This window comes from Rhamphochromis longiceps, linkage group LG2 (genome assembly GCF_057381845.1).
Source record: "Rhamphochromis longiceps isolate RC_006_pf linkage group LG2, R_longiceps_female_GT1.1, whole genome shotgun sequence".
Lineage (NCBI taxonomy): Eukaryota > Metazoa > Chordata > Actinopteri > Cichliformes > Cichlidae > Rhamphochromis > Rhamphochromis longiceps.
Window position 1 is genome coordinate 29,970,975 of NC_140558.1, and position 13,881 is coordinate 29,984,855.

The window sequence follows — 13,881 nt, forward strand, 5'->3', positions numbered from 1 at the left end:
TGGGCAAAAATTATTCATTCAGTATGTACAACAAACAAGGTTTTTTGTTCCAGTGGCAGAATGAACATTTCACACTGGTGTACTGTTACTGCTGGGATTCAGAAGGGTAAAAAAGTGTTTGAGAAACCGTGTTCAAGGGTGTCCTTTTAAAGATATACACATACAGAATGTATACTGGATATCACTTATAAGAGATAATTGTTCAAGACTAACATCACAGGAGGACTGACACTGAAGCGACAGACACTGAATTTTGGGACAGTGTTTAGATTTTTCTTTCATGCACGTCATGCATGGGGATGTATCTGCAGGGATACTTAACTGGATTTGTTTTTTGGATGCATTCTGTTGGCCAAATAATACATTTAACAGAAATGTATTTTAAAACATTTTAGTGTTGCTGGTGTACCAACTGCCAAACATTCATTTCATAATAAAACAGGTTGGCAGAAAAATCATGCATTGTCACTTTTCGGTAATTGATTTTCTTTAAAATGAACATTAAACATTATTCCAATTCAAAACTGTGAGCAACCAGCAGAGGTACTGCGGCTTCTCTGCAAGTAATATAATGTAACTGTCTCCTCTGCTCCAAGAAGAGAAGACTGGTACGAGTGTTTATAAGACACATGGCCTCTAGTGTCTATTTCGACTGGTGGAGTGGATTGGAAAATAGAAATGTAGGACGTAATGGATGAGCACCAAATTCAATCAAGTGGAATTCAGACGTTTAACGACGTTAAAATGTCTCAGATTTGTGATAAAAAACATTTATTTAATGTACGGTTGCTGATTACATACTACATACTTAAGCACATGGATGCAGTTGATTCAACAGACTTTTTTTTTTCCACTTTTGCATCTCTTACTTAGTGAACATTGCAAATAGTAGCAGAGGGTAGAGTTGGCTTTGAGTATGATCCCTGGCTTTGTTAGCCACACGTTTCAGTCTTCTGAATGGAGAGTATGATTTTGAACCAGGGTCCCTTGGCTTAGTATGGAAGAGAAGAAAACTGGGAATGAGAGATGGCCTTGGGCCAAATAGGGCTCTACCGAAAGAGTTTGTGGTGGGAAGTTTTTTTTTCTGGCACTCGTTCAAGTTATTGAGCTGCATTGGAAGAAACCTTTTTGAGGCTAAAGTTGGACCAATTCACTGCGACCTTCTGGCGAGTTTGCTTTGCAGAATCCAGGCAAAACCTACAGGGAACAAAAGACAAACAAGAGAGGGGAAAAGGTCATGTAAATATAACAGCTGAGCTAAAATATATAAACCCCCCCCTCCCCCAAAAAACTCCACGTATCTGGACATTTATTGTGATGAGCTTACCGTTTGAAATATTCCACTTCCCGATCGATCTCATCCATTTCTGTTGGATCCACATCTTTAGGGAGAAATACATCATCTACAGTATAAACATAAAGAATTGAACATCAAGATAATTTAAAAAAACAGTAGTGATTAAGCATGCAATTACAGTTACTTTTCCATACCAATTGCACTGTTGGATTTTTCACCCTTGTTCTTGCTCTTCTTATTTTTCCCCTTGGACTGTTGCTGTTGTCCATTCGCTGGAATAGCGGGTTGTGTTTTGCTCTCTGAATCCTGCTCACACCGGCCTCCTCGTGTCTCTGGGTCGCTTTTCCCCCTTTGTGCACTCAAGGGGCCACCGTTTGCTCCATTTGTTGCATATTTGGATGGTCTGCCCTCTTCAGATTTCTTAGGCCCATTTTTCTGGTGGTCTGCGATAAGCTGGGGCTGTTTGTTTCCAGACTTTGAGCCACTAGATGCCGTTTCTTTAGACTCATTGGTTTTCTGTGCCTCGTTACCAGAGCCGGCTTTGGTTGGTTTGTTGGAATTTTGCTCTGACGCAGACTGTTCCTGTCTCTGCTTTTTATTCTTTTTTGACTTTGCACCATTGCTCCCAACAGTTGTGTTCTTAAGATCAGAGGCGTCCTCTTTTGATTTAGCTGTCGCTTGAGCTGGCACCTGTGGTAAATTGTCAGATCCAGTGGAAGTGCATCTTTCTGGTGAGCGAACTCTTATGAGCTTAGAGAGACTAGGGGTACTGTGCAACCGCTGGATGTCCTTTGTAGTTGCACTAACCCCTGATGCAGTGGTGGTGCTGGTGGTGCTATTAGAAGATGAGACAATGTTTGTGTCCTCCCATCCGTTAACCAGGTCCAGGTGGCTTTTAAAGGTTCCCAGCGAAAGAGGAGAGAGGTCAAGGTCTATCTGCTGCAAGTCAGAGGAACCATTCAGATGGGACAGTAAATGGTTTCCCTCCAACGTGGCTGCTTTCTTTGGGAAGTCATTGACATCCAGATTGAGGTCGTACATACTAAACGATGCCCGGATTGAGTCTTTGATGGTGTTTTTAATCTCTTCTAGCCGACTTGTGAGAAAACTATTAACGCGTTCAAGTTCCAGCTGAGGCCAGTCTAGCAACCGACTGGCTTCAGAACCATCAGGGATGGGCTCGTCGATAGGCTCAGATGGATTGGAGTGGGGGTCACTGCCTGCAGCGCCCGTGTTGCCCTGCTGAGCTTTTTCCTACAACAGACATGGTACAGGTAAGAAAGTGAAAACGGTACCCACATAGACACTAGGACTCTGTACTGAACACTTGCATAAAGTTAAAATATATACCCTAAAGGACTTTGTTGATACTGACCAAAATGTATCTAAAGGACTGAGTATTAGAAAATACCCAAGCCTGAAATCAAATATCTGTAATCTGTTATTATATTGTCACTTACAGTTGCAAGAATACTTAATTACTCAGAGGCGGTCTTATCTCACCCAAGTCACAACAACAGAAAAACATATTCTGACAAAACTAACCACACAAAAAGCAGTAGTGTTTATGTCTTCATAGAAGACGCTGAGTAATTCTCAGTTCAGTCTGAAAAAAAGTCAATGGACCTTTGTGCTAATGAGTTCTTGAAAAGATAAGACTCAACGGTTCTAATTAAGGAGGGGAGATTGTAAGCATGGGTTGTACAAGTGCCACTAATGGTAAATAAAGGCATACAAAGTCTGGTTATCAACCACAGTGACCTTTTAACAAGACCTTAACCTCCTAGGACCTGGCGTCCACATATGTGGACATCACATTTTGGGTTATGTAGACCCAAATACTCAATTTTGCTCTACAAGGGCCTGATATCCACTTACGAGAACATTATACTGCCACTGTTCTATCGAAATTTTAAACAAATATCCTCATATGTGGCTCTCATTTTTCTTAGAAACAAAAATCAGGTTAAAAAAATCTGGTAATTCTTTGTTTTTACATTCATCAGGTCCCAATCAGCCCAAATATCAAAGAGAAATTAAAAATGCATGCTGTGGAAGAGTTCGGGCCTTAGGAGGGAAAAGGAAGAATTACAGTAATGTACAATGCTAGAAAAGGCTAAAAACTATATCTAGAGTTTTGCTGGAGTTACTCAATCAACAGTAAGGGCAACAAACAGAGGAAAAGCAGACCATTCTCTGACATTTAGGAGAGGTTAAGCAATACAACAAGACAATGAAACATTGTGCATATTTATATAAACCAACGAATGGTTGAAAAAGAAGACAGTTTTTTGGAAGAAATCAGAGTCCTCAAATGAACCCTGCTGAGATGGTGCATGTTCAATTAATATGTCCCAGAAATAATGAAAGTTTGGTAGCAAGGGACAGTCCAAAATCTACCTCATCATTCCCTGCTCCACAAAACAAGTACATTGTGTGGATTTAGTTTAATCAAACTGATTTTGTCTATTGACTGAGAGAAGGATCAGACCACATTTTATGAATATGCAAAGATCCTGGTCATTTCAAAATTTTTAGCTGCAGTGTCTCATCTAAATTTAAAATATTTTCAATAAATCAAACTGTCTTTGATGCTATCTAAGAGGAAATTTTCCATCATTTGCTTCTCCATCAATTTGCACTTACTTCTTTGCAATGTGCTTTTCATCACTTCTTCCTCCCACATATAATTAATGAGGCCCACCTACCCATGAGATTACACAGGATTAGCATGTAACTAATCCAGAGTAAGTGTTTGCAGATTTCTCCTGCTGTTTGCACTGAAATCTCATCTGAAGTCTATTATTGAGCTGCTAGTGTCTAGTTAACCTTTCCTATTCAATAAGAGGAAATGTTATTGACATGGGTCTAATAGATTCCATGTTAAATATTAAAGTTCGCCAAATAATCTCAGCTTTAGACGTAAATAAACATGACTGAACTATAACTGAAAAACAGAAAACAACACACATTCAATAAAATTACCACACCTTTTTCTTTTGTTTGTGTCGAGCCCTTTTGGCAGCCTTGGCACTGTTGACAGGTTTGGGCTCAGAACTGTTTATAAAGTCTAGCAGCTCGTCCACGTCCCGGTTGTCGATGGCACCAGCCACTGTCAGTTCTGAATCTTGGCGCTGCTCCTCTTTACGCCGTGTCAGTCGTGAGCGAAGCTTCTCTCGGATCTCGGCGTAGTTTCGGCTGGTCGGTGCAGCTGGAGGCTGTGAGCAAATAATATTTCACAATACTGAGCTCTTCTCACAGAGTCACATTTGATGAATGAAAAAGCATACCTCTTTGTTAGTAAAACTTTTAAAGTGGTCGATCAAACCGTACCGCATTGTGTCCAAAGAACTCGCAGTAGCAGCAGTCGCAGTACTTCCCGTCTTTCTGATTTGTGGAAGAAGAGGCGCAGGAGCTCCTCTCAGAGCTGCTGTCTTCATCCTCACCCTCCTCCAGCTCAGACGAAGGGTGGCATAACGTCCCATTAGTCACCTTGTGCCCCTTACATGCTTGATCCCTACAAAAAAGAATGATAAACCCTTAGGATATAATTGTTCTCTGAATAAACACAGCTAAATAAGTGACAAAAAACAAGGCTGATTATTAAAACTCACCTGCATGCCCCAGGTGTTACATGACCTACATTGGAGGTGGCTACTGTTCCCGGATTGTGCCCATTACAGGAGTGGTTACAACCCACGACAGACGTGCCCAGTTTGCTGTGTTGTGCGTTCACAGCGGGAATGTGGGAGTTTTTGCACGGGCTGGGTTTATGGACAGATGTTGGGCTATCTGGGCTCAGAGAATTGATTTTGGCTGCGGGGCCGTGGAGGTTTGGTACCAGAGGGGAGAATGGCGCGTGCGCTGCGACGCCAGTGCCACAGGAGGAGGTCACGTGGCCGTGCTGCCCAGAGTTCGGCTTTGCGGGTAGGAGAGAGGAATGCTGGGAAGACAGGCCGGTGGGACTGTTGGGGGGTACCGATAAGTCTGTATGTTGATGGTGGTCACTGGGGTGGAAGGCTTCACCTGGACAATAACAAACCATGAATATGAATGAGTCACAGGTCACACATACAGAATCATCTCTTTCTAAAGTACATCAGTTAATTTTCAGGTCCACTAATCTTTTGACTGTAAGCTAAAGTATCCTATTAAAGTTCACTTCAAAGATGAGCTCAGAGCAAAATACAACTACAGGCTTGCAAAGTCTGAAAGAACAGTTACTGTGTTTTCTACAGTAATATATAATTAGGTGTTTCTATTAAAGGACAAAAATAAAGAAACAATTAAAATAAAAATATCTTGTTAAACCTAAATCATTCGCCTATTATACACTCTTAACTTTAATGCTGCACATTTTGATTTGAAACTTGAGTTTTCTTCTTTGCTGGCTTTAATAAAAGCTCCTGAACTCATTGAAGAATAAAATTACCTGGTGGCGTTGGTCGACGGCACATGGTCTTGAAGTGCTTGGGAGTGGTCTTACAAAGGTCTGCTGAGGTAGAGAGTGCGTTCCCAGCAGAGGATCCACTGGAATTCTGGGCTGATGGGTGACTGTAGGGACATACTTTGTTCCCTGACGTTTTAGCCGATTTCCCTGGCGCTTCATTAAGTCCTCTTTTCTCATGACAGGTTGAAACTCCTGTTATACCTGCAGACATTTAAAAAAGACCGTTACAAATAAAGGGGAACAGTGCTTTTAACTTTCACCATGGGTAAATATGAATTTACCGCCTATGAGCAGTTTGTGTTTTAAAAAATAACTCTCTTTTCTTTGGAGACATGTTTTGACATTAAAAAGGAAAACAGCTATGTAAAACATTTTCAGTCCCGAAGCATAAATCCCTTTCTGCTAGCTAAAATAACATCAAGACAGCACTAAATTTTAATAATTTATTTAACATGCTTATTTCTGCTGTGCAAAACTGACTGCACCTATTACTGGTAATCACACACACTTGCCAGGAGAAGTTACAAATCCGCGTAACATAATGCCTGCCTAAACATTTTTTGCTATATACAGCGAAATATAATTGGGATGCCAATTAGGATGCGGGTAGTGTATTTCACAGCTAAACACCTCTCCTACAGCTTCATTCTTTCTTAATTAATTTAAGGAAAACATACCAGTCTATTTTAGAAGGAAACAGCCGCCTTCACAAAGGGCATGGATCATTTAACTAGTCTTTCACTTACTCCTCTTTAAATGCCATTTGGTGCCATGAACCATCCAAATATTTAACTAGAAATTCAATCACATTTACGCAGCAGGGAAAGGGTTTTGAAGGGAGCAAAGAAAAGTGAGAAATCAGACAAAAACAAAGTCATCTTAGTTGTTTGTCAGGTCTAAGTAATAAATCACAGCCTAATGATCCATTCCCACTGAATGCATCATTCATCATGTGAAATGGGAACTTTAAAAACAGTTAATGAGACTTCCTGTGAATTGTGCATAACTCGCAGCGTTAGAACTTTAAAATTGAGGATTAATCCAGTTCGGAAGCGAGGCTGACTCTCAAAGTTTGTTAATGTCAATATAACTGAATAAACATTAAAGTCTGTGGCTTGTGTCACGTGCACAAGTCTCTGCACGTGCCTCCTTGGATTTTTATACATGGTTATACATGAGAAACTTGCTGTTCAGCGCTGTTCACTGTTACACTTCACCAAGCTCTTGCGCAATGGGGAATTGTGGAGTTTCTGTCTGTTATTCTGAAGTCTTGCCCTTACTAAGGAATTAAAAATAAATAAATAAATAAACTGAAATGAATGAAATATTTGTTCCTGCTAATCATCATAAACCCAGTTCACAGTATGAAACTCTTTTATTTATCCTGTTGTTTAAACAATTTAGTTAACACACTTGTACTGTGTTTGAAAATTAGTATCATTAAACAGTTTCTTACAATTAAGTAAGATTTATCCAATCAAAAATCGCCATGCACCTTCCTCTCTTGATTTCTTATATTCAGATTTGGGGATTTTTTTGTGTAAAAATATAAATGCAATATTTCCTAACTAAATATTTTGCATTCTTCTCGGGAACAGAAATGTAAAAACTGTATAAAGCCTGATTAATAACTTGTGTTTCATTCTGTTTATACACTTGAGTTAAAATGCTATACAATGCATATTTCTACTTTGAAATAAAACAGGCAAGGTGCTTGCAAGTGTGTAAGTGCTAATGAAATGAAGTAAAAATGAGCTATGATGGATGTTTGCTTTCCATTAAAAGCAAAATAAAAAATGTTATGGGAGCCAAGCAGCGTGGTCTACCTGTCATGTTTCGCTGATGCGCGATGATGCATTAACCCATGACGACATGTTCCAGGATTAACACTTGAGTTTTGGACTGTGAGGTCTAATAATAAATGCTTCTTTCTGACTAATCAATATGATTAAACTGAACTCGAGTTTTGCCAGCATAACTCTTTCACTTTGGATTTGTGACTGATGCTGATATAACATTATTATAATATTACAACCAAAAGATGTAAGTAATTCCTTAAAAAGAAAACTATATACTTTGCACATAATAGATGAAATCCCTAAGAATGAGCCATTCCTCTGACATGTGGCCTGAATACCTGCACATGTATCGATGAAGTGTGTCTTCCAACTGCTTTTTTTACAAACGTATTTATAACTTTCTATTCATTTACTTTGCTTTAGCTGTTGTTAATCCCACCATCAGTCTTTCCTACTGCTGAGCCATCGAGCTGTATAACCCTGTTTTCATTCCATACATCTTTCCTCTCTCTTGTTGTTACACAAACTAAATAGTACCCATGATTTCCTTCTCAACATTGTATAAATGATGACCTTCACAGGCAACTGTATTTTAAAAACAATTTCACAGTCTTTACATTTTTTAACATTAAAACATTACTGCACGTCCTATAATGCTGACTTTTAATGAGTGTAATCTTTTACATCGTGCATTTAAGTTCTTCTATGATCATTTCGATTAACAGCTGAACAAAGTGACCTAAAATGAACCTCACACACAGTACTGCTAAAACAGCCAAGGAACTAAATCTAACCAAAATTCTGTCCATTTGCCAAAACTGAAGCTTGCAACACAGCCTGAAATTCAGGATGGTGATGTTTTCAGCGTTTATTGTCAGTCGCTGCATGCTTTTCTTTTACTCTGTGACGACAGACCTTGTTGTGAGTGTGAAGAAGTGCTGTGGTTGCAGTGTTCCCCTCCGTTGGTGTGGGCAGAGTTCCAGAGACCCGACAGTTTGTGAGCCGACAGGAAAGAACTCGGGTCCCAGTCCACAGTACTTTGCTCTGGGTAACCGTTCCCACAGCTCTGGGACTTACAGGAGGAAGAGTGTGACAACGGTACCTAAATAAATAAACAAACAAAAAGAAAACACCCCAGTATAAATCATGTGGCTGCAAACAGTGTCTTGCAGTTTGGTAGCAGCTGCAACTAACTTGCAGATAAGCAATGAAAATCATTTTACTTGCGTGTTTTGCTTTAATACTTAAGAAAAAAAAAACACATATTAAAGAATGCTTTAAGTCACCATAAGTCACTTTTTTGCAACTCTGCCTGCTGTTCTCATTTTGAAACTTTTAACATTTAACCCACATGTCAGCAAAACGTCATGACCACGACACTCATCAGCAGTCCAGCTGAAGTATTGTGATATATTAAGTTTAAAAAAATGCTTTCCATGTAAATTATTTACAAAAATAACTAACAAAGAAAGCTTATTGGCTGCTTCTGTCTTACATATGCAGCAGAGATTACAGAAAAACCAAAGCAGACAATTACTTTCCTTCATTGCAGGCTTGTTTCTGTCACATTAGGAAAAAAACACCAGAAGAATCATTGACCTTGGTAGACCTTGTGCTCTCAAAGTGCCTTTCTGATCACAGTTATGGTTAGAGGTTCATATAAACTCATCCTAGACATGAATTACATGGTAATTCTGGGGTTTTTAATGACTTATTTGAACTGTTCTTTTGCCAGGATGTAATTGGGTGCATAAACAATAACTTCGTGCACAGCTTTAATTTATTTTGAAATTTTCTCTAATCCACACATGGTCAAATTATACATACAGTCACTTAAATCTTTTAAGGAGTGAATGCTGAAGCTTCTACAATGTGTTTTAGCTTGACAAGGCCATGGCTTATTAATTTCTCGTTAGTAATCACTAATCACAGTTGACTACAACTTTACCTTTGTCAGAATAAGAAGGATTTGTTCAACAAAACTCAGAACAATGGGAAAGTCCAAAGAACTCAATGAAAATCTAAAGCAGACAATTTTAGATTTACACCTCATGCCCATGATGAGTGTACGTAAAATTCTAATCACAATTTATATATCTAGCAGATATGAACAAATTTTTTTAAATATGAATGGGGGGGGGGGAGCACCCTTAGTATCTGTCTCCTGAACTGCAGAGTGCAAAGCTGGGTTTCCAGCAGAGAAGTTGTTAGACCAACTGCTGCTGCAGGGTTAACGGAGCATAATCCACCTGCAAAACTGCATATTGGTTGGCACAGCTGGAACAGCTGTGTGGTGTAGATGCGTGCTTCACACTGCTGCAGGTGCAAGAAAGGATAAAAGTGACTGGTTTAGCCTACATAATGAGGGAATATAAGTGGGTGGATATCAGCTAAATGGTCTCAAGCCATAAAAATTTCTTGTTTTTTTTTTTTTTTTACTTGTTAAAGGTTGTTTAGTTCTACCTGGAGTTTCAGACTGTTTTATATGTGTACAAAACTGTTAACAGTAACAGCAGGCAAGTTAGGTTAGGTCTGTTTTGTTTTGGAACAGATCAACAGTAAGGATGCCATAAAGGTGACAACCAAACGCAAGTCAGAAAGATCGATTTAACACTTGGTGTCCCATTTGGGAATACTTGGGATTTTGGTCTGTAGAAGACCAAGACTGTGGAACCTTAACTGTCCTGACTGATTAACAAATAATCCAGAGATAAAAGCTTCACGTCATAGTTTCCTAATGGTTTTATTATCTTCACAACTCATTCTGAGGAAAAGATCCTTGTTGTTCCATGTTACTGAAAGCAGAGCTCTCTCAGAACCTCAAAGGTTCATTCAGTAAAACTTAATCTAATAATTATACTTGCTTATTTTGTCAGTTGTAGGTATTTAGATCTTTAGTAACAGGTTTATTTGTGGTATTGGTTTGCCCTCTTGTGGTCATGATGTAATATTTAAATAGTTCCAACCTGTGTGGCTCTTTTGAACAAATAAGTGACCTCTGGCACCTTTTGACAGCCCTAACAGCAAAGGTGAGATTTAGAGAGATTTATTTTGCAGAAACAGTGTTGATGACTAATAATGAGGTAACCTCAGTAGGATAAAGAAACATAGTTTAACTAAACATTAGTAAACAGAGGCTTTGAAAAGTACTCAGACATGTGACCCAGATCAGTCCTGTTTTATTTACCGGTGTTGGCTGCTCCTGTGTGCTCCGCTTCTCCTCCTCTTCTACACTCCTGCAGCAGCTCTGACAGATCCACAGAGGCACCTCTCCCAGCAGGGACTGAGATAGTGAGGGCACAGCATCAGCGAGCTTACGCCCTGGCGCCTCCCGCAATAAAGCTTGGGAGAGCGCAGGCACAGCGTTGGCCAGCTTCGTTCCATGGCCCCCGGGAAGCCCGTTCACAGAACTCGCTCCCCAGTCCTTAAATTCACGATGGCACAGGAGACAGCAGGTGTGCATAGGCTAGGCAGAAAAAGAGAGAAGAAAGCGTTCCATATATAAGATGTGTTGACTGATTGATGCATATAATCGCAACAGATATCACAGACTAAAACATATATTAATTAAGCTCATAATACTGTGCACGCAATACATACCAAAGTGCTAAAAAGCAATGACAAAGATCAAATTATTTCCTCGCTGGACCTTTTGCAAGCATTGTGTGACAGAACCATCATAAGAAAAAACAAAACAAACAAAAAGCAAAAAGTAACACCACAAAAACAAATAAAAATAACAATAACAAATAAATGTAATTTAACCATCATGTTAACTTTAACACATAGTAAAATTATGTAGTAGATTCACTCTCTGCAATGCTCCACGCTTAATCAATCAAGGTTTGTGCCCTAGATCAAAGCCTGAAAAGCAAACTGATTATGCTTGTAATTCATGGTTTAGGGGGAAACGATTCAAAACACATTCACAGTCAGCTCAAAATTAAACTGCATCCTTAACGATCAATGTCAAGAAACTTTGGTGTTTTGGTGATTTTTCTAGATAAATGTTTAAATGTTCAATGAGGGTGGATTACCTATCTTTAACCCTTGTGTATAACATTCACAACCATTCTCTCACCGTTACAGTAGGGGGGTATTTCATTCAATACTCTTGCACCCACAGTCCCTAGACTTTGATTTAGATGAGGGAAAAGTTCTCCTTAACAGGAAAAAGCAGGTGAGAAAAAACTAAAGATCAATTGGAATAATATGTCTTTTGCAAAAGGGACAAACATCTAGAATACCAGATTACAAACATATTAGAAATATAAGCCAGAGCTAAGCAACTTTCAAGAGACATCAAAACATGTGCTTATATGACTGTAGAAGTGCTGTGTTGCCAGTTTGAAGGTACAGTTGGCTATATCCTATATAGTGTGGTACCTTAAGAAATCATGAATAGAGCTTCTCCATAACAGTTTACATAAAAATGAACATTCACTGTTATGCTAGGACTTAGTTCGATTATTTTTGGTACAGTACTAAAAAGCTCTATGGAAAAAAGCTGATCGATCCGTTTAGGGGCTTAAGTTTGCGTTATAAAAATGTAATTAACAGGTCCCAGCTGCAGCGGACAGGTTGCAGGTTATAAAGCTCAGGCCAGGTGTAATATCAGCTGGTTGTTAATAAGACAGTTTTCCAGCCTGCAGATGGATAAATTTTATTTATTTATTTTAAGCGGTTACCCTCAACATCAAAGATACTTCTGATTCAGCTAAGTATCATTAGCTCACAAGTTAACTGCTTATACTGAAACTTTTTTACATTAGCTCCTGTTACAGATTGATACTTGATTCTGGTACGACAAAAAACTAATAGGAACTAGTCTGACAGCTCCCCTAATTGATAACCCGTTATGTTTCAAGTTTTTAAGCTAATTAACTGTTGATTAGCTAGTAGCTGGTTAGCCTCTGCTGGCTGAGTAGGTCCTGTGGAGGGGATCAAGTGCAGGCAGCAAGCACGTTTGCAGCACGCTAGCTGAAGATGATAGCTTGGCTAACGTTAGCTGGGCGGATGAAGTCTTGTAAGCGATGGAAATGGGACGACCCTGCCCGAGGTACAATGTCACCTGTCCGGTATAAGGGACTGGCTGCAATGGTGATCACAGTGCCTAAAAATGCGTCTGGTGGGAACTATTCTACTCGGTAAGTTGAGCTTAATATTTATTTAATTACAATTCACACGACATAAAGGTATACATACATCGCTGCTAAATTACAACTAAAATAGCTTCCCACCAAGAAGCGGGTGCATATAATTGCACCTCTCCATGATTGAGCTGATAGAATAGAAGCACAATGGAGGATGCTTGGATTAGCTGAGTAGTGCTAGCTAGGCTAGCTAGCCTATTTTAAAGGCAGCGTTTGGCTCGCAGCTAGCTACCTGGTTCGCCTTGGTAGTGGGCAGCCTATCCAGCCCAGCATCTCCGCCGCCACCGCCAGCTGCATCGCCGGGAGAGACGGGGCTCTTCGGAGCGGTCTGCTGTCCAGGCACAAGCTCCTTCTGGGCGACCCCTTGCTGCTTGCTTTTCTTCCTTGCCATTACGACCTTGTTTATAGTACGCTTTGACCAAGTTTGCACCAGTTTCGGTGATTTTAAGAGCACACTTTCGTTTCTTCTCGGACCTCAAAATGTTCTCTATCTCCTCCAGTCAAGACAACAGTCAATATGGCGGAGGACTCGCACACTCAGGAGTTCAAAGGTTAAACATACTGCTGGCAAAGAGGCTTCACTCCCGCATGGAGTATGCGGCTGCAAGCATATTCTCGCGGTGAAGCCAGGGGCCGCCATATTTAGTTAGGCAAACGTCTCCTCCCACTTTCCATTGGTATATATAATGTTTATTGAATTTTTTATTATTTATTGTCTTTATTGAGCAAACTTTAATACGTTTGAGTGTTTTCTATCCTTAAACATTTTGTTATCGAAATAAAATGTTTAGACTTGAGCTGTTTTTAGACGTTGAGGGAGACAGTGAAACTGAAATATATGAACTGAAATAAATGTGTAAGAGTTGGTTTGGTAACGGGAGCTACCTCACAAACAATCATCTTGTTGTGAAATGTTATCATTGACAATGTCGATAAACAAAATTAGAAAAATAGTGCCGTGTGAAAGACTTTTTTTTCAATAAACTTTATGGAAGGACAGGGACCAATCAGTGTTAGGTGCTTTCAGTGCTTTCGGAAATATTTTGATGGAGGTATAACACAGATATTGTTTGTTATATATAAAGAGTACAATTATAGCATTATTTCTTGGTTTATCATTTGCATAGCATAGGATTTTACATAAATGCTAACATAACATTAGACATATGGCGCATTCTAGGT

At 39.5% G+C, this 13,881-nt stretch overlaps 1 protein-coding gene across 2 annotated transcripts; it reads right to left on the bottom strand.

Moving 5' to 3' along the window:
• Positions 1-125: 125 nt before the first annotated feature.
• On the bottom strand, positions 126-13,230 carry fam193b (family with sequence similarity 193 member B). Of its 2 annotated transcripts, none has more exons than XM_085422011.1 (10): positions 12,932-13,230; positions 10,734-11,012; positions 8,462-8,648; positions 5,730-5,948; positions 4,912-5,323; positions 4,631-4,814; positions 4,288-4,515; positions 1,492-2,551; positions 1,328-1,382; positions 126-1,197 (listed from the first exon to the last, which is right to left on the bottom strand). In XM_085422011.1, the coding sequence occupies exons 1-10, from the start codon at positions 13,088-13,090 to the stop codon at positions 1,101-1,103; spliced, it is 2,880 nt and encodes a 959-aa protein (XP_085278137.1). In that variant the 5' UTR covers positions 13,091-13,230; the 3' UTR covers positions 126-1,100. The 2 variants fall into 2 exon arrangements, with proteins under 2 accessions (XP_085278137.1, XP_085278127.1); XM_085422001.1 differs by having other exon boundaries at positions 1,328-1,403.
• Positions 13,231-13,881: the final 651 nt, after the last annotated feature.